This window comes from Leptodactylus fuscus, chromosome 2, assembly GCF_031893055.1.
Source record: "Leptodactylus fuscus isolate aLepFus1 chromosome 2, aLepFus1.hap2, whole genome shotgun sequence".
NCBI lineage: Eukaryota > Metazoa > Chordata > Amphibia > Anura > Leptodactylidae > Leptodactylus > Leptodactylus fuscus.
The window spans coordinates 219535083-219556191 of record NC_134266.1 but is presented as its reverse complement, the minus strand read 5'-3'; the positions used below and the strand labels follow the sequence as shown (position 1 = coordinate 219556191).

Sequence of the window (21109 nt, the reverse complement as noted above, 5' to 3'; positions counted from 1 at the left end):
TAAACATAAGGACTCACTCAGCTTTCCCTTACTGTAAGGCTGCATTCACACAGAGTTTTTAGGTCAGGAATTTGGTCAAGAAACTGACTCAAATTCCTCATTCTAAAAACGCCTCACCATAGGACTGTATGGTGAGGCTTTTTTTGGAGGAGGAATTTGAGTCAGTTTCCTGACCAAAAATCTCTGTGTGAACGCAGCCTAACAACTGACCTGTGGCTGTTTCAGCAGCTCCTCCTGTACCATTCAGTTGATCACTGAAGCAGCTGCATTTAGATGGAGTTCAGGTTTCGTCTATATGGGGGTTTGCCTACATTTGCTACAGTACCCACTTTCTTCACAGCCCATCACCCTCCACGCAACATGTTAATGCTTCTATTTAGGAGGTGACGTTTGGTGGAAATCGCAAAAGAAAAGCAATTTTGGCAGTGGTGGACTCACTTTAATGGATATAGTCGTCCCTTGAGTAACAGTATTCATTGGTTCTAGGGCAACCATTCTAAGTTGACACCATTGTAACCTGAGACCATAACTCAATTTAGTAATTGACCACAAAATGTCACCAAAAATATAACGTTCGTTCTTGTACCGTGTTAGCCAGTGGGTTGGAAAGAACATTTCCATGCGGACAGGTAAGGTGCAAAACCTGTCCGCACATACTGACCACTGACAGGATCGAGATACCAAACTCTAACAGAGAATATAAAATCCCAGGTACGTTCACCTGTAACACACCCAATGTAGTGTATTTAATAATATGCATCAAATGTTCCACTGATAATCTGTATGTTGGAGAGACCGGACAGCAACTTAGAATGCGGATGAACTCACATCACCATACAATTAAAGAACGAAGACTGGACCTCCCCGTATCAAAACATTTCTGCAATGAGGATCATAATATGACTGATCACATGAAAGTTTTAGTTTTGGGAGGGAATTTCAGATCAAAGAGAGAACGACGCATTCATGAGTGTAAATTCATGACCCTGCTCCAAACACTGGAGAGGGGGTTAAATTTGTCACATGGTTTTATGTCACTTTACAGAAACCTGTGAACTGATAAGGACCTTAAGTGTTTACATTGTCCTTACCAATTACTAACAACCCCCCCCCCCCTTCTTCTTGGAATTCTAACACCCTATGTGCCCTTTTTGTACATAAATATGCATCCTTCTGAAATGTTTTAAATTTACTTGAGAAAGGAGCCGAGAGTTCCGAAACATTGTAATCTGTCATCATTATGAGTTAGTCTTCAGTAGCTGATACCTTTTTAATGGCTATCAAGTTTTTTTGTTTTTTTTATATTTCCAAAAATATAACAAAATAAAGATCAAAGAAAAAATATCTAAGAACTAATATAGATACAGTGAAACCTCTTTGAGACAACCACCCAAAATGTCATAAAACCAGTGGTCTTCTGGAGTGGTGGTCTTCTCAAAGATAATGGTTGATATGGTACAGAAAATGTGGTCTGGGGGTAAAGGGGAGAATTTTTCAGAGAGGCTTGACAGTATATCAAACCCTTACACATAATAATCAGAACTGCTGGAAATCTCTCTATGGTGGTGACAGGAGTTCTTTCACGTACCTGAAAAATAACATGGAGTTCTCTCACCTAGTGCCCTTGTCCCTGGCTACAAATCCAATCAATGATATATACAAGTAACTTTCAGGAACACCAACATTAGGGTGAGACAGTGGAAGCTCCTCTGCATCCGCACCCTTCCTCTATTTTTTTTTTTAGGCTGTTTGAGTATCACAATAGACAAATTATATCTTGCTAGGGCTGGAATTGGTATGTGCTTATTCTGTACGTGGCGAGTTCATGACACTACCTATGATATTGTATATTATCATTCTGAATCATCGCTCTGCCCCCTCCTCTCCTGAGCTCTTCCCCTTTGCCCTTCACTATGGGGGGCTGGCTGTATATTAAAGCCAGCCCTCATAGCACAAGTAAATCATTACCTGTGAGATCGGGGAGATGATGGTGGAACTCTGCTTTGTATCACATGACCTGGGGGTCGTGATACCGCTAATACCGCTAGAATCCCCATGACCAGGTAACTAATTTACTACTCCCTGGACAATCCCTTAAATGGCTCTTGTGTCACCACTGAAAAAAAAAAAACAACCTAGATTAAATGCTGAAAAGTAGGCAAAGCATAAAAAAACCCCATACAAATTGGGGTCTTTTTCTCTAGTACTATAGAGAAGCGTATGGTAAAAAAAATTACAGAAAAAAAGCCAATGTAAGACAGTCAGGCTTGGAATGTTTCATTCCAAAAGAAGAAATTTTGCTGTACTCTTGATTCAAAAGGGTTAAAGAGAGCCTTTCACCACAAACTCCAGTTTTTTGCATTCTATAATAGGTGCCACTCACTGATTCTAGTGCAGTTGTATTTTTTTCTCTAACCCGTGCTGTTCCTGAGTAATCGGTGCAGTTAGTTTTGGTGCTTGTTACGCCTCTTCTAATCTAATCTGTTATATGATCTTTCAACGGATCACAATAACTGATAATGTGTGGAGATGCCAACACAGATGTGAACGCAGCCTTATTCAACAAGAAATTATGATGGTGTTTTTCTTTTTGTTTGTTTTTTTAAGATTTGTTTTTTGCCTCTCCGCTTTTTTTTTTTCCAATATACAACATTCTCTGTGTTGCTTTTTTTTTTTTTTTTTTTTTTCCCTGAAAGAAAATCTGCATCCTGATGTTACAGGTTTGGCAGTAGTTTATTCTGAAATGCTCTACAGACATTGTATTTTATGCCTTGTCATTTTTAAAAATAGGGAAGTAGGAAGTAGCCTAAAGATGACTGCTTTCAACATCGATGTGCCAATATTAAAGATTTCTGAGAGAGCCGCTGATAAAACAATAGGCTCAGTCAGGAATATCCAACCAGTTCGATCAGTTTCCCATCCGGATGAAGATATTGTGGTAAATTGTGGGTAGCATTTCTCTTACAGTGAGCTTTTGTTTTTCAGCTATGTGACACCTATTTGTTCATTCCAGTCAGGTTGGTTTTATACAAGCGTTTTTATGTTCCTTTGCAGCGTTTTTTTTTTCTTCCGCCCCCCCCCCCCCCCCCCCCCCCCCTGTACTGGACTCAGAAAAACACATCATGTTCTGGGTCTGGTGTGTTACTCAGATATTTTCCTATGAATAGAAAATATCACGGGAGGAGATGCTTGAAAGCGACATAATATCTCAGTGTAATAGTTGTTAATTGTAACTCATTAATAATCACATACTTGTCAAGTACGTGTAGTGCAAATGTGTATACATAAGGTTATATGAGGGCCTCTTTAGTGTGTGTACCCTGGCAGCACTCCTTGACCCTGCTGCCAAACTATTATTAAGGACCAGTCAGCTCTCTTGACTTGTCTGCTTGAGTAAATACTTCTATTCCCTATAAGGGTGCATTCATGTGATCTGGCATGTATACGGCATGTGAGAGTTTGTGCGCCGTAAACGCTCCCATTGATTTCAATGGGAGTTAGGATCGTATACGCTGCGTTATTTTGCGGCTTTGCTTTTCTCTATGGCCACCCTTATTTGGGCCTTGGTCGTTGCCTGTTGGTGGTTTTGGTTTGGCGGTTGGCTGTCGTTTGAGAGGAGGGTTCCGGGTTTGTTCAGGGCTCTGTGGCTTAGTCATGCTTGGTGGTGGTAGGAGTCAGGATTGCTGCCCTGAATGTGCGCCTGGAATACTAGTGCCCTCTTCTGCATGGTGAGCAGTTCTGCCCGGCTTGCTGTGTTGGAGGTGCTTTGGTGGACATGGAACAGGTATTTGCAGAACTCCAGGTGGAAGGTCTCTGTTGGGCTAGAGTCCCATTTTGGCTGGTCTGAGTAGGTGGCTGGGCCCGAGACCTTGCTGCCATAGAGGAGAATCAGGGTGATGACAGCGTCAAATATCTTCAGCCAGACCCTCACCGATGGATTGAGGTGGTACAGTTGCCTTCTGATGGCATAGAAGGTTCTGAAGGTTCCTTCAGGGTTTCTATTGCTACTTTGAAGCTCCCTGAATGGTTGAGCTCCAGTCCCAGGTAGGTGTAGCTGTTGTTTTTTTTAGGGATTAGTCTTTGGCCCGGGTTGATGGATGTTGGGTCCAGTCGTGCCACAGAGTGATGAGCAAGGACATCTCTGCTGCCTGAGTGGAGTAAAGGTCAGACTTTAGCATTCAGTCGCACATTGAAAGATGCTTCACCGTTCTTATATTGGGGAAGAATACTCTTATTAAAAACATGTCGGGAGTTTTTTTTCCCATAAACTAAATTGAAGGAATGTACAATTTCCAGTTGAGTCTGTATTTTGCAAGCGGTGTTCTTTTCTGTTTGTATTACCTTCTACCCAACAGGCCAAGTTTCTGCCGAATATGTTTGGATATGTATGTGTGCCTGAGGGCTAAAAAGAGGAATCTTCATTAAGGAAACATTCAACAAGCACATTAAAGGGGTACTGCCATCTTATAAAGTGTGGAGGTATCACTTTGGGGTATGTAGTTATTGTGAGATGGGTGAGAGTGCGACCTCTGAGACTTTCACCATTCCTGGTGTAGTGCTGCTGCATCAGCTGGACAGCTCCCTCTGTCTTTTCTCCATGCTAAGCTCAGTCATAATTTAGGGGTTTTTTTCACTGTTTTATAATAACCACAAGGGAAACATGTAGGTATATTATACATCCTGTGGTTGGAGCTACATTGATCTTCTGACCGGCCCCTTTTAAAGGGGTTCTCCTGTCTCCTCTCTATATTCTAGTTTTCAGCTCATGCCAGCAGTGTGCTTGTTCTAAACACCACTGTTATATCTGGATTTACTTACAAAGATGACAGAGATCAAGTCCTTATCTGGTATTAGCAGGTCAGAGCACTTTGCAGAATGTTGTAGACTTTTCATCTTGCCTTCAGCTGTGAGTTGTGCCATTCAATGCCCGACACTAGTGACACACTACAGGCAGGTATAGCACATGGTGGTGACTATGAAACTGTATGTCAGTCTTGCATTATATTCCAGTAGGGATTATATTATTCAGTCTGAATGAGATGATTTAGTATTATAATCCCTATTGAGCAGAGATTTTCATCTTAAAAAAAAAAAAAAAAAAAAGGCATAACATAAATACAAGAATACATAAGAATTAGAGATGAGCGAACACTGTTCGGATCAGCCAATCCGATCAGCACGCTCCCATAGAAATGAATGGAAGCACCTGGCACATACACTTTGCCGGCGGCCGGTCACCGTGCCAGGTGCTTCCATTCATTTCTATGGGAGCGTGCTGTTCGGATTGGCTGATCCGAACAGTGTTCGCTCATCTCTAATAAGAATATATATACATACAAACATATAAGAATACCTTCTGTATAAAGTAAGTAAAACTTATCCTTTTCTTGTTTCAGAGATATCAGTCAAAAATGGAAATTGAAGACTATAATGGCCGCTCTTATATGTCAGGTATGTTTACAAAGATCATTTTTAATCAACTTGTCCAGGGAGGTTTTAGGAATAGGATTAATCTGCTACTCAAAGCAAATTCTACAACTGTTGTCCCTGAAAGAACCTATCTCCACACAAGGAGTCCAGTGACTGGGCCTGTCCTGGCTGAATCCCTGGCCACTATGAGCAGAAAGTTGCTCACACGTGCACAGCGCTATCTATTCACTTCTGTAGGAGTCCGGCGCACAATCAAATAATGTTTTCAATTAAAAGTGATAAAAAGATAAAGAAAAAAACAACAAAAAAAACCCTATATACATTTTGTCTATTTCCTCCTAGAAAGAGTTATTAAATGTTAGTAAATATGACATATGGGTTCAAAAATTGTGCCCTCAAAAAGTATAACTTGTCTTGCAAAAAATACTCTTTTTGCTCTTTTGTATGTGACAACGGAAAAATACAAAAATTGCTTGGTCAAATAAAGAGTAGCCCAAGTTTTAATTTTATCTCCTATACTCAGGATAGGGGTTAAAATGCCGATTGGTGGGAGTCTGACTGCTCAGACCCCCACTGCTCATGAAAAGGGATTCCTGTTCCTCTGTTGGAATGGAGCAGCAGACTGAGCATGGCTTCTCCATTCATCCTCAGGGGCACTGCCCAAGATAGTCAGTGGAAATGGGACACATTCTCCGTTCTTCTAATCCCTAATTTAGTAACCACATCATAACAAATCCCATGTGCTTAAAAAAAAAAAAAAAAAAAAAAAAAAAAAAAAAAAAGGGGGGGGGACAAGGATAATAATTAGCCCATGAAAAAGGTCTGATGAAAAAACAAAAATATTCAATATTATTATGCATTATCTGACAAATGACATATCATTACCAAAATATTAGAATGAGGCTAGATTCCTACATAGACTCTGCCATAAATGAGTGGAGAGAAAATTCCTGCATGGATTAATTTTGTCTCTGCTGCTTTCAGTGCAAAAACGGCAGAAAACCAACGAACACCGAGTGGCCCCCATTCTAGTCTATGGGGTATGCGGGTAACCACTGTTTTACCAGTCGGGCTCTTCGTCATTCGGGTTCCCCAGTGGACCTGAACAATGACGAACCCAGCACAAGTACAATTGTAGCCTTATGCAGCAGTGACGTTGACACAGAATTTGTCATGAAGTGTCACACTTTACCACTACATTAGGGATAGTATTAGATTAGGGGATTCTCTGGGCATACTTATAATATTCATAGCTGTATACGACTTTAGTGGGTTGGACTGTTCACTATTTATAGTCAATTAATTATTTAAGTGTTCTTTAACCTTTTTTTGTACCAATAAGTAATTTTTTTCCCCCCATTGCGCTTAACATATGCAGAGAAGAAAGTACTGCAAGCAGGGGTGCTGGGGCTGGGCTGATCTGCTGGGTTCTGGTGGCAGACTCTCTGTAAGTCTGCAGTATGTCAGTTGATTTCTCCTTTGTAATAGGGTGAATTTTGAATCCATTCTACAGAAAAAACTGCAGCAAATCCACATGTAACATGGATTTTGCTGCAAAAAAAAAATAAAAAAAAAATTGGTACCTGTGGATGTGCTGTTATGGACATGGCACAAGGGTTTATCCACATTTTATAAACTGATGGTCTTTCCATAGCACAGACCAATTTGAGAACGGAGAGGGTCCCATTCATGTCTATGGTACTTTGTTGCATTACCAGTTACCACTCCTACTAACAGTATGGTAAGTGAGCAGTGCAGTCTGGTGAAAAGATAGAAGTCCTAACAGTTGGACCCCTGCCAATCTAAGATTGATTACCTATCCAAATAATAGGCTATCCATTTGCAAAACGTGGATAACTCTCTTATTTGTGCTTTTACTATTTACAAGACTGACTTTGTAATGCACAAGGTTTGTTTGAGGTACCTGGTGCTCTGCCAGGATACACTCCACCCATTACCTGCCTAAATACATGTTGTTCCTTGGCACTATAGCTGGAGACTCTTCGCTGGAAAAGGATTTCTCTGAGGCATTGATTGGACCCACAGTGAGCACACCAAACAGCAGACACTCGTCCCCAAGCCGATCTCTTAGTGGTAAGTATATGGTTAGAGCTGGTCATTTACCTGCAACATGAGCCAGACATCGAAGCAAGAGGACACTCGTCTGTTAACTGCCAGAGCCTTTGCCGGTCTGTGGCGTCTGGAAGCCACAGCCTACTGGGAAATGAAAGCAGATTCTCCAGGTAACAGCTGGCAGGATATCAAACCATTTACAACACCATGAGCTGCATCTGCTGCTCCTATTGCAGTAGTAAGGCGTATTTCAGAGGAGAATAAGTACAGGGGGCAATAGACAGATGAATGTTTTATGTGTATTAATAGTGCATAGAGCCTTCTCTCCTAGCTTATTAATCCTTGCACTTCTCTAGATGAGGTAGTCACTATTTTTGTTTGTGGTCTCCTTGTACAGTAAAGCATTTATATCATTTGAATACCATTTTGTTAGTTTAATCAGAATCCCTATATAGATAAGTCATAGCACAGTGCCCCATATGGCGGTTTGCTTTGGTCCCACATTGCTTTCCATAGTAGCAGTACATGGTGCAGAAACATTGTATGCGCAGATTCAGATCAGCTTCTTTGTTAGTGGGTTTAGTAGTTTGTATTGCAGGGGTGCCCTGGAAAATGATAGGGGATTGTTCAAGTAGGAAGTGTCACAAAATGAAACATGACTGGGGGAGACTATTGAACACAGTGTGTCAGAGGGGGTCACTTATATTGGTCGGTGCAGAAATGTTTAAAGTATGAATGTATGATCAGTGCGAGCAGAGATATCCTGCCCCCCATATATCTAGCCACTAATTTCCAGGTCTCTCTGAAAGGAATTATGAATTTTATTTATTTTATTTTACAGGGGGGTGGGGGCTTCAGTCCTGGTGCAACCATTTGTATCACAGTCAGACACAGCAGTTTTAATTGTAGTATAAAACCAAATGGCTTGAATGGAAGGGAGAAGCTTAATAAAGTTGTCCAGCCAGGGAGAATTATAGAAATAAAAACTTGGAATGATTTAAAACAGTAGCTCGCAAAGATTCTGAAGGTGGGACCCACTTCAGGGCAACAATTTTGTTTGGGATCAACTGTATTGTACTCCTATTTGCTGCCTAAAAATTTAGAGCTCTGTTTTGTCAGCTGTCTGGTTTGTTTGGCTTTTTTTTTCTTTTTTTTTTAGCAAAAAAAAGAGGGGGGGGCACAGAGTTCTATTTTTCTGTTCTATTTTTCTCAAATAGGCGGCCAACCGGATGAGAACTGATAGCAAAAAAGACCTTTAAATGTGATAAGCTTTTTAATGAAGCCTTGTTATTTTTTTTTTTATTTTTTTTCTGGTCCGTGAATAGTTAAAAAACTGAAGAAGAAAATAAAACAGCTTAGCACAATAATTAGCAGTAATGGAAGCACTCCTTGCACCTCACCACCCCCCAATCCCACACTCACCTTGACAGATGACTCAAGGAGTGGGTTTTAGTTTTGGGAAATAGAGTTCCCAGTATAGAGTATAGTAAAATAACAAAGTAAGTAATACTCACCTCACAGACTCCCAGCTGCTTTGATTCTGATGCTTTCAGGGTCCTCTGCCAGTCTCTGCTTTCTGGTCTAGCTGGAACATCCAGACATAGGACATGTGACAGATGGCAGCCATTGGTACTGCGGTTACAGTTGCATCCAAACTCGATGGGTTACAGATGAATGAAGTGAATATTACTTGTTTAATTACTTGTTTAGAAACATTCTGTCTTTTATTGGTTGTTTTATGATATATAGGTAGTGATTAGAGATGAGCGAACACCGTTCGATCGAATAGGTATTCGATCGAATATCAGGCCGTTCGGGGTATTCGTTCCCAATCGAATACCACGCAGCATACGCAGTAAAAATTTGTATCCCCTCCCACCTTCCCTGGCGCGTTTTTTGCACCAATAACTGTGCAGGGGAGGTGGGAAAGAAACTACGACAACGGAGGCAGTGAAAAAAATTGAAAAAACCCATTGGCTGCCAAAAACATGTGACCTCCCATTTATAAGAACGGCCGCCACCATATTTGTCAGATTTGCGGTCAGAGATAGGGAGAGAAACATATCTTCTGAGGACTAGATATGCATTAGCTTCAGATAGGCAGGGAAAAAACGAAAAACAAAAGCTCTTTTCAGAGCTATACACGGCAGGGACAGGAGTCCAGCTTTCCACGGACGGTGGAAAACAGGGATACAGAACAGTTACTTGTTGCTGTATACGTACAAACCAGCTTTTGTTATGGGTGTCCCCACATAAAATAGCAGGAATCCACAGCAGTTACTTCTTCCTATATACGTGCAAACCAGATTTTCTGTGGGGCGTCCCCCCACAAATTTGCAGGAATACAGAGCAGTTACCTCCTGCTATATACGTGCAAACCAGCATTTATTAGGGGTGTCCCCCACAAAATAGCAGGAATCCACAGCAGTTACGTCTTGCTATATACATGCAAACCAGCTTTTCTTTGGGGTGTCCCCCCCCCCACACACACACACAAATTTGCAGGAATACAGAGCAGTTACCTCCTGCTATATACGTGCAAACCAGCTTTTATTTGGGGTGTCCCGTCCCCCCCACAAAATAGCAGGAATCCACAGCAGTTACTTCTTGCTATATACGTGCAAACCAGCTTTTCTCAGGGGTGTTCCCCACAAGATAGCAGGAATCCACAGCAATCATGTACAGACCATAAAAAGGGCATTACTATACATCAAAAAATGTGTAAGGCTAGCTCAAGGGGACGGGGACATGGAAATGCAGCTGTGGAGCAAGGTTGCGCTCAACCAACAGCGTCTACTGCGCCTACAGCTCTGCAGCAGCAAGCATTGCGCTTCCCCACAGTCCCCGGCTTGATGGCCACATTAAGTAGGGTGCAGGGTACAACCCTAACCAGGCCCGAGCACCAGGAAGAGGTGTTACAATGGCTGGCGGACAATTCTTCCAGCACATTCTCAACCAGCCAGTCAGCCTCTACCTCACTCCTCCTCCTACCCAACAGTCTCATCCTCCTTCCTCACAACATGCCCAATCTTGCCAGCAACCTAATCCCACCTTTCCCACCTCCCAGGAGCTGTTTTCGGGTCCATTTACTGTCCGTCTCTGTCCCACCAGAGTTGCTGTGTCCTGATGCACAAACACTGGAGCATCCGTTATCTCCTGTTGTTGTTGACCAGCAATCGGCCCTCAGTGACAACGATGACGAGACACAGTTGCCATCAGGGCAGCCTGCTGCCATGTGCGCTGTGCAAGAGGAGGAGGAGGAGCCGTCAGAGGAATTGGAAGAGGAGGTGGTGGACGACGAGGACACTGACCCGACCTGGACAGGGCGGATGTCAAGCGGGGAGAGCAGTGTAGATGTGGAGGGAAGTGCAGCACCAAAGAGGGTGGCTAGAGGTAGAGGCATGTCCAGAGGCAGAGGACAGCTGCTTCACTGAAGCCAGGCCACAGCCAGCAGGGCCGAAAATGTTCCCTCTTGTAGCCAGCCTAGAAAAACTCCCACATCGAGGCCACGGTCTTCGTTGGTGTTTTTTTAATGTATGTGCTGCGGACAAATATAGTGCCGTTTGCACACTTTGCAACTGCAAACTGAGTAGGGGCTCTGAAAAAAACAACCTTACAACCACTAGCATGCGCCATCATTTGGAAGGCAAGCACTGGGCTCAGCTGCAGAGAGCAAACGCAGGACAATCGTCGTCCGGCGTTGCTGCCACTGCCTCTCCCACTGTTGCCTGTCCAGACCAGCAGCCAGGAAACCTCCACATCTGTCTCCACCACTTTGGAGACTTCTCCCTCATCCTCCCCTTTTCCTGCCTCAGCTTCTTCTCCTGCCTTAGCTCCTTCTCCTGTACCATCATGCGCCTCTTCACAGCAACTCACCATCTCCCAGACTTTTGAGCGCAGGCAAAAATACAGCGCTAGCCACCCCCATGCACAAGCCTTAAACGCGCACATCTCCAAACTCCTGGCCCAGGATATGTTGCCGTTCAGGCTTGTGTGACCGGCTGACGCTGATAAAAATGAACAGCCATTGGGGGACATTATGGGCTAGGAGCGTCTCTTTGGCTGGTGGCTTGTTCGTGGTCTGGGCCCTGGGGTCCCCCCCTCCTCCTCTTTTTTTTCTTTTCTCTTCCTCTTCTGCTTCAGCCTTTTTGTTTGTCTTTCTTCCCTTTCCTTCCTCCCATGCTTCTCCAGCCCCCTCTTTTCCCTCTTCCCTCCCTTGCTCGTTCGGAAAGCCGTTTGTTTTCTTTATGACATTGGCCCTTTGCCTACTTACCGGGCCTTTTTCGATTTTGTGTTTGTGTTGAGTGTTGTTACACTTGGTTTCCTTTTTTCCTGTTTGTTAAGAGTTTATAAATAATTTATAAAAAAAAATAAAAAATGGACAGCCACTAGATAGACCCATCATTTTCATGTCCACCGGTGTCAAGTACCCCGACATGAAGTTTCATGTGTGTGCTCAACCTCTACAATTCCTCCTCCACCGTCAGCGTTGCACAATTGTGCTCCTTCTAGGCTCAATCCACCCTGATTCCCCCCCCCAACTCTGCTTAATTTAAACTTAATTTTGATGGGCTCACATTAAGGGCCATAAAAGTGAATTTAGAAAGGTCTTACCACATCACACACACTCGCACATCCACAATGACAGTTCAGGGTGGGTATTGTTGAATTTTCCATTGCCTATTCCATCTGTGGTTGTCATGGGCAATGTGATTTATAGGGGTGCTTGTTAATGTTTCTTTAGCTTGAATTTGGGTTTCTGTCCGTCCATTTGGGGAATAAAGGTGGTTTCCAGGTATTTTCCCACTTTGATAGAGGGTTTTTTGAGTGTAGAAAGTGTGTAGTTGATAGACTATGATGGTGGGGTAAAACAGTGACTTGGGCTTGTTTGATGCCCCCAGACATGCTTCCCCTGCTGTCCCAGTTGCATTTTAGAGGTGTTGGCATCATTTGCTGAGGTGTCATAGTGGACTTGGTGACCCTCCTGAGTCGAATGGTGGGTTCCCCTGAAACGAAGCATTTTTCCCCATAGACTATAATGGGGTTCGATATTCGATCGAATAGTCGAATATTGAGCGGCTATTCGAAACGAATATCGAATATTTTACTGTTCGCTCATCTCTAGTAGTGATCCCACTTCTTGGATTTTAGCACCATTTTGGAGTGCAAAAGATAATCTGTATTTCCTGGTTATGTCATTGACAGCAAACTCGATAAAGGTCGAAATGTACAGCGATGATGAATCTGGGCGCCTTCTCAACCATGAAGACCGGCTAAGTGAGAAAGAAGATGGGGCTATGCCTGATGACTCGCTGGTCGAGCCACTTGGGTATTGTGATGGCCCTGGACAAGATCCCCATTCTCCAGGAGGCATCCGCCTACCCAATGGCAAGCTAAAGTGTGACATTTGTGGGATGGTCTGCATTGGTCCAAATGTGCTGATGGTGCATAAAAGAAGCCACACGGGTGAGCCGGATTACATGGCGCAGTATAGCTATCAGTTGGTTCTAAACTTTTTCTCATATGTACTATCATAACATTCAGTGGACATGACAAGTCACGCTTGTGTATACTCTAGATAACATTTACCATGTTAGAATTAAGATCAGTCCTTCATGGTGGTCAACTTGCATTTAAAGTGATCTGCTTTGAGCAGATGGTATAAACCTATAAGCGTGTTCTATATTTTTGTAGAGTTCTGACTGGCACAGCATTAAAATGACAATTTGCTACAAGTAAATGGCATGGTATTACAGGTTTATAAAATTTGTGCCAAAATTTCACCATATGTTACAAGTATCCGTACCATGCACCAAGCATTTCTTTGAAATCTAGACAGTCCTTCTAGAGAAGTAGATGTAGGCGGACACTGATGGGCCTTAGCTCCATATGTCAAAAAGATACTAACCAGCTTGCTGTTGTGTTGCAGCACTCAGCGGGGACTTTATGTTTGATGCTGTTTCAGGTGAGCGGCCATTTCACTGTAACCAGTGTGGTGCCTCCTTTACTCAGAAGGGGAACCTCTTACGTCACATCAAATTGCACTCGGGTGAGAAGCCTTTCAAGTGCCCCTTCTGTAACTACGCTTGCCGTCGGCGGGATGCATTAACAGGTCACCTGCGCACGCATGCTGGTGAGTGTGCCTGAAGTCTTGTCTGCACTATTATTCCCGACGCTGCACTATCACTTTAGTTCTATTATCTAATGGTCTTCACAATGCATGCTGATATGTGTATAGAGGTTATTAAGCACTCCGCTATTGTCAAGTCTTACTACACATATATCCATGGAGGAGACAGACCTGGAGGCCTGGAAAGAGAAAACATTTTCATGAGCTGCAAATCTGTGTCTTTTGCAATACAAACTAAAATAGGATCAATGTGGAATAACAGGTGTGTGAATTGCATTCTGTGCAGCGTCCTTTGTCTTGAGGTGGTCTGTACACGTCTAGCTCAGTGTCAGTGGGTAATATCCCCATAGTGTTTAAACCAAGATGCGTGTATGGATTCTTGTGTGTGTATATTTCTACGCACCCACACATATGCAATGAGTAGAAGTTTGTAGTTATTTAGTTAAAAAAACAAACCACAATAATTATATTTTCACTTTACTAACTTAAATTTACAAGTGAAATACAAAACCCACCATAAGAGCCTTCCTAAATCAACATTAACCCCAATTTACTCTGCCACCTTTCTATATCAAGTTTGTAGGACACATATCTCTGTTTTATGGGCAGGCTCTGTTTTTCATTTTTTCCAGTCTCCTCCCCCACAGTCGGCAAGCCCTACAAGTGCAACTACTGCGGCCGCAGCTATAAGCAGCAGAACACACTGGAGGAACACAAGGAGCGCTGCCACAACTACTTACAGAGCCTCAGCAATGAAGGGCAGCACCTGTCTGCACATTCAGGTGAATGAGACCTTCTCTATTACTGTACAGTTGAATTATTTTATTGCAATGGCACAATATTTTTTTTAAATGACTACAAATCATTTTGTTTCTGTACTGACAACATTTACAGTTTGCTCAGGTAGGAATGTTTAATCCAACTATATATCTAACAATAGAACTTGTAACCTGGTGTTTCCCTGGAAGTCCATTACAACATAAACGGGTTACTCTAGGAACAAGTCTTGTACCCTATCCACAGGATAGGATATAGGTGTCTGAACACTGAGGGTCCCACCACAGGGATCTCCACAGGTCATGGGAACAAAGGTACCCAATTTGGAATGGACTGGCGATTATGTGTGTACACTGCTGCTTTGTTCAACATTATGGGACTGTTGAAAATAGTCGAGTACAATGCTTTGGTATCTCTGCCAGTCCCCAAATCTTTGAATCATGAGGCAAGTGCAACAACCGATCCATTAAAATGAGGGGACTCCCAAATGTGATCTCTTTTCAGTTTGATGGAACATGAATTCTTCTTTTTAAAAAAAAAGAGAAAAAAAAGCTATCACAGCTCGAAGCCAATGCTAGTGTGCACAGAGCCTTTATATTCTTGAACATGATCTACTTACTGTATTTGTGTTTTTAAAGGGGTTTTCCCATCTCAGTGTTTCAGTACAATGCTTGTACAGAATGGACTCATTGTTATCTGTGTGTTTACATAGAAGGATAACAGACTTGGCTTTGTGAGCAAACTGCAATTAGCTGAATGAATTGTTTTAGTGGCACTGAGTAAGTGATGTCACTTGTCCTATCTCCCAGGTCCGTGGTTATAGCAACGCTGTGTAAACAATGGAAGGAATAAGGTCACGTAGCAGGCAAACAAAGCAGAATTTCTAAAGCAATATATGTAGTAAAAGTCTTCAATTCACATAAGCCACCGATATAGATAGGATTTTTGAGATGGGACAATCCCTTTAATTTCATTTTCTGTTAGCAGGTCTATATTGCAAGAGCACTTGACCAAAATTATACAGAAAATAAACCTAAAATTTTTCTTATTTGTTTGTTTGCCGAGCTGTTAATGTGAAAAATGTCTGTGTATATATTTCTCTGGTTAGGCTTGGCATTGAGAACACTAATATTCTATACATGTCCACGCGTTTTACAAATGACCTTGTTTCCTGTAGAAACCAGTTAGTCCTTGTTTTATTTTTGATGTTGACTGGTTTCTCTGGGCACAGGACCATTTATAACTTAAATTTGCAAAAAAAAAACAAACCCCAAACATCTGACCGGTCTTGTCTGAAGTCCAGGCTTTATGGAACCTGCACATGTGATGCAGAATAGCTAATCTTCATATAGAGTTTTGTTAGGACTGACACCTCTTGAAGGTATTTAGCTAAGGAAAGGAATGATATCCATAAAATAGCTGCAGATCGCATCCACTGACTGACCGCCTCTATTCCAATGAACATATAGGCTGCTGTAAAGACACTATACTCTACTGGCAGTGCCTGCTGGGAAGTTATGGGAAAATTGCATTGCAAAATGGTATCCTATTCCTTCTGGATGCTAAAGTAGCCATTGTAACCATATCATTACAGTAGAGAATTGCTAGTGAAGTTAGCCAGTAGAATCCTTAAAGCTTCACAGTCCAGTGCTTTATTTCATAGCGTAATTTGCGACTCTTAGTGCTATGCTGTGACTGATATATAATATCGCTGGCGTGTTCCAGGATTTATATAAATCATTGCCTGTACAGAGGCAATTGATACAAATATTTATATAGAACACTAGATAGCACCAACAATTGGCCCAATCTCTTCTCTCCTTTCGCTTCAGGTGAGGAGATACGAGACCTGGATCTCGGACCTGATGCCCTGATGCAACACTCCTCTGACCCGCCGTCTTTTATGGATCGGCTGGCGAGCAACCTTACAAAACGCAAGCGCTCCACACCTCAGAAATTTGCGGGTAAGAGCGCATGTATGCACAGGAAAGGATGTTGTAGATCGAGAAGTGGAATAATATTGTGGCTTTGTTTAGTTTTAGGAGAGCTGTGACATTTGCAAAGCTTTTTTTTTTAATATATATAGTAAATTTCACTTGTGCGGTTTATAAACTACAAGAGTGACTTTTACTGTAATTTTAGCATGTAAAGTCCCTAAGCTAAAGTATCGTCTTCTCTATTTATGTGTCCTAATAAACCACGTGGACAGGTGTTTTCTCATGAAGATATTAAAATGTGAAATCAGGGAAATGAGTAAACAAATAACATGGGGTGTATGTGTTTAGTGTTTTTTTTCTTCATCTTAAAGGGGTTATCCCTAAAAAGTAAAACTTTCCTGGAGGCAGGGGAACTCTTAATTCATAATCTCCTCCCTGGTCTGTGTCTCAGGAGGAGGTCACTAACTCCAGCTATTCACAGGTCAGAGTGATTACTGTATATACTCGAGTATAAGCCGACTTTTTCAGCACAGTTTTTATGCTGAAAAAAGCCCCCCCCCCCTCGGCTTATACTCGAGTCACAGAGCACAGGACTGCAAGGACCTGCATAAATAAATTTATTTATTCTTTTTGTAGATTGTGAGCCCCATATAGGGATTACAAAGTACTTTTTTTGTTTGTTTGTTTTTGTTTTTCTTCCTATCCGTATGTCTTTGTAGAATGGGAGGAAATCCACACACCATGGGGCCAACATACAAACTCTATGCAGATGTTGTTCCTGGCGGGACTCGAAACCGGGACTCCAGCGCTGCAAGGCTGCAGTGCTGACCGCTGAGCCACCATGTTGCCCCAGGACCTGCATAAATTAAGTGAAGGGGGAGTGTCCTTCAGTGGTTGCTACAGTAATGATATAGGACACTCCCCCCTTCACTAGCAAGAGCTGGGAGGTGGCAGGTCCTTGCTCCTGTGTCTGCATCGAGGAGAGCTGAAAGTGAAAGTAAAACACGCAGGTACATACTGAGGTTACAATTCCTATTAATGTCAGGCATTTGGGGTTATTAATTTAGTTTTAGTAACTCCATGTGCTTCACATTAATAGAAGTTAGCCCCATCATGTCCCTCACATTAACCCTTGTGTGTCCCATATAAGGGTTACTAATATGTGAGACATATGGTGGTAATAATAAAGTGCCTTAATAATGTTTAATGTAATAATTTCCTCCATGTCTCTCACATGTGAGGCACACAGGGGGTTAATGTGAGGGACATGATGGGGTTAACTGCTATTACTATGAGACACATAGTGTTACTAAACTGTAATGCACATGACCAGACTTTTTATCTGCAATGGTGGATAAAATCATGGACTATAACATTTCAATGGGCCCGTACACATAGGTGCCGTCACTTTTGCAGCTGTGTGTCTGGGCCAAATTGAAGAGCTGCAACTTATGGAGCAAGTCCTATATGTGTCCTATACCTGTCCTATATGTGTCTGTATTTGCAGCCTTATCAATTCATCTTTAATGTAAAGAACGGTGATCAGTTAATGTAATTTTATTAGTATCTATTTTCATTTTTGAAACTTTCCAGCTACTGCATTTACTCCCCAGGCTTATACTCGAGTCAATAAGTTTTCCCAGTTTTTTGTGGTAAAACAGGGGTCTTTGCTTATATTGGGGTCGGCTTATACTCGAGTATATATACGGTAGCTTAAGCTGGAGTTGGTGACATCATGCTACAGTGGCGGCAACACAAGACTGGCAGGGAGTAGAACAGGAGCCATTGCTCTGCGACAGACAAGAGGAAGGATGCATGTCATTGTGGGGGGTTTTGTTGTTTTTTTTTGTCTTTTATTCTGACTGCTCCTGCCACCAGGGACATTTTACTTTCTCTGTATAACCCTTTTAAGACAAATTCACATACCAGAAAATCGCCTACATGAAAATGTAAATATCCTTTCAACTTTAGTACCAAGAGCAGTATCTGAACACTTACCATAATTTGATATGACTTCCGATGTACTGTCACTTTGCAGAAGACGTACCGTGTATTCTTTTCTTAATTCCAGTTGGGTTGAAGTGACTCTTCCATAAAGCAGAACAAAGAGCTGCTGTGTATAATTCATTTTTATATTATATATACTATATAATAATATAATAATAATAAAAATAATAATATATATATTATATTGACCTGTATGCTTCTGTGGCCATTGCAGAGAAAATGCCTATCAAGCCACAACTTGGCATAGTCACATTCTTAATGGATTATGTTTACTATTATACTTGCATCCAACTTAAAGGGACATCCAGGATGAGCTGTGTGGGCAATTGGCAATACAGAGGAATCTGATGAAGCAAATTGGCTCAGTTTTTGTCACCTACCTGACTGTGTCACAATATCAGTTTGTAGTACAAGCCACAAAGGCATAATAAAGCTGAATGTGTAATTGGCTACTTTCACGCCGTAGCATTTCATGTACTACACCCGATTTGGTGGTAGTATATACACACGTGGAGTGACATAGAAATGGGAAAATATCTTACCCTTTGTATTTCCTTGTGTCTTTTCAGGAGAGAAACAAATGCGGCTTAGCCTTGCTGATCTTCCATATGACATGAACTCTAGTTTTGAGAAGGATATGGAGATGGTTCCTCACCACCCTCTTGACCCTTCATATGGGAATCCATTAGCTTTTGTTGGAGGTCCAATGCGATTGCCACCTACAAACTGCATCTCAGAAATGACGCCAGTCATTAGCTCAGTGTACACACAGCTTCAGCCTATGTCAGGAAGGCCAGACATGCCAGGAAACCGTGAAGCAGCAGAGGGCCATGAAGATGTACCAGATGGGACTCCGATTCATTACAGAGGACGAACTGAGCATGGAAATTCTCCTACCAATGGCTGCCAGGACTCAGCCACAGACACTGAAAGCAACCACGAAGAGAGAGGCTCCCAAGCCACCAGCAGCCGGCAGAGCCCGGCTTATGCCAAAGAGGACCAGAGACCACCTGAATCAGGTGTGGTAAATCCTTCCCGCTCTGGGCCTGGCACTGCCAAGGAAGCCCTGCGGGTACTGGGAGAGGATGGTGAACAAGTGAAGGTATTCAAGTGTGAGCACTGCCGTGTACTCTTCCTAGACCATGTAATGTTCACTATCCACATGGGATGCCATGGCTTCAGAGACCCTTTTGAGTGCAATATATGTGGCTATCACAGTCAGGACCGGTACGAATTCTCATCCCATATTGTGAGAGGAGAGCACAAAGTTTAACAGAGGTGTGGGGGGAACTGAACTTGCCCTCCCTCCCCCTCTCTAAAAATAAATGAATAAAAAAAGAAGGCTCAGAGACGCAGACAGACCATGTGGCTGATGGATGGTCACCATCAGATTTTTCAAGATACAGTACCTTTTACAAGGTTTTCTCTTTTGTTTTTGTGTTTTTTTGTGATGAGAAGGGGTGGAACACGGAAATTTTAAGCACTTTTTTATGTATTCCTTTTTTCTTTGTTAATTTAATTTAGCACTACTGTAATTTGTTATACCTACAAATGCAAATGTAGTGCTGGATACGTCACTGTGTGAAGCATTACATGCGTAGGAGGAAGGAATGGATTGTGGGCATGGCACTTCTGGAGCTTTATTTAGGTGGTTGGGGAACATACAACCTGTTTGGGCAAATGCACTTAAAGCGCCTTGTCGCCCTTAGAGGGTGCACTTAGCATTGCTGGTGATTGGTACTGGAGTAAGTGGCACAATGTAACCAGCCGAGGTTCCCCCACTAAAACTCTTGGTAGCTGTTACTGGTGGTGAGAGTAGGTAAGGTCACCTTTTTTAGCTCTTGGTATTTTTTTATCACTTTATGGTCTTCTAATTTCAGAACCTGATAAATTTTGAATGGCTTTGTAGGCACAATGCTTCTCATGTTAATGGGCGGTTGTAGCACCTTATTAAGACTGTTTGTCATTGAAAACAATAGAACTGGCCCTTAAACCTCATTGCAGAATTATATCCCCCTTTAGTTTCTGGTTTTCATTCTATTTTTTTCCTATTCTTTGCACTGACTGACTATTTAAAATGGTTTTGAACTGACAGAGAGAAAAAGTATGGTATGAAGTGTAAGTTGTCGCATCCTTTTCATTTGCGTTGTACCTTTTAGTCTTATTGTTAATCTACTTGTATACTTTCCATGGTGTATTTATTTTGTCCCTTTCCTGCTAGTCTTGGTTGCAGTACTATGTCTAGCAGAGTAAGGTTTATAAGTTTATTATGTATTCTTGTAGGGAATTTATCTACCTTACTGTTACTGTTGTGCACTTTCCTGTCCTTACAATCTGGTTTTGTTCAGCACGTCATTATTCATTACTTCCGTGTATATTAGATTAACTACTTAAAGCAGTCACTCACTATGAAAAAAAAACCAGAAGTGACAAAAAAAATTAAAATTTAAAACATTTCATGTCATATCAGTGAATAGTCACTGCTTGCCGCCTCCTTTGTCTGACAGACAGCTCTATATCAATTAATAGGTTCTGCTGCACAGGAAACACAGTTGGATTTTTTTGCTCTAGCCCTCACAGTTCCTGAGCAATCAATGCTGTTAGTTTTGGTATCTGGTATGCCATTTAGGCTCTGTACTGTCAGGAGGGCGGTGTCAGGCAGGAGCAGACAAGGGGGCGTGATTCTGAGCTCTGATACTGGCTGCCTCTGATTGGTGCTCTGACTCACACCCTCTGCTTAACATTACAAAGCTTT

At 42.1% G+C, this 21109-nt stretch overlaps 1 protein-coding gene across 10 annotated transcripts in view; it reads left to right on the top strand.

The window, feature by feature from the left end:
• The window catches only part of IKZF4 (IKAROS family zinc finger 4), a 29742-nt gene extending 8991 nt beyond the window's left edge, over positions 1–20751 (top strand). Inside the window, exons 2-8 of one of the 10 annotated variants that reach the window (XM_075265657.1) lie at positions 5397–5451; positions 7423–7524; positions 12709–12969; positions 13469–13636; positions 14281–14415; positions 16243–16374; positions 18924–20751. In XM_075265657.1, coding sequence (XP_075121758.1) covers positions 5397–5451; positions 7423–7524; positions 12709–12969; positions 13469–13636; positions 14281–14415; positions 16243–16374; positions 18924–19627 — 1557 coding nt within the window. In that variant the 3' untranslated portion in view covers positions 19628–20751. Of the gene's footprint in view, positions 1–5396; positions 5452–7422; positions 7674–12708; positions 12970–13432; positions 13637–14265; positions 14416–16242; positions 16375–18923 lie in introns of those variants that run through there. The other 9 variants (XM_075265656.1, XM_075265655.1, XM_075265654.1 and 6 more) reach the window with 9 other exon arrangements.
• Positions 20752–21109: the final 358 nt, after the last annotated feature.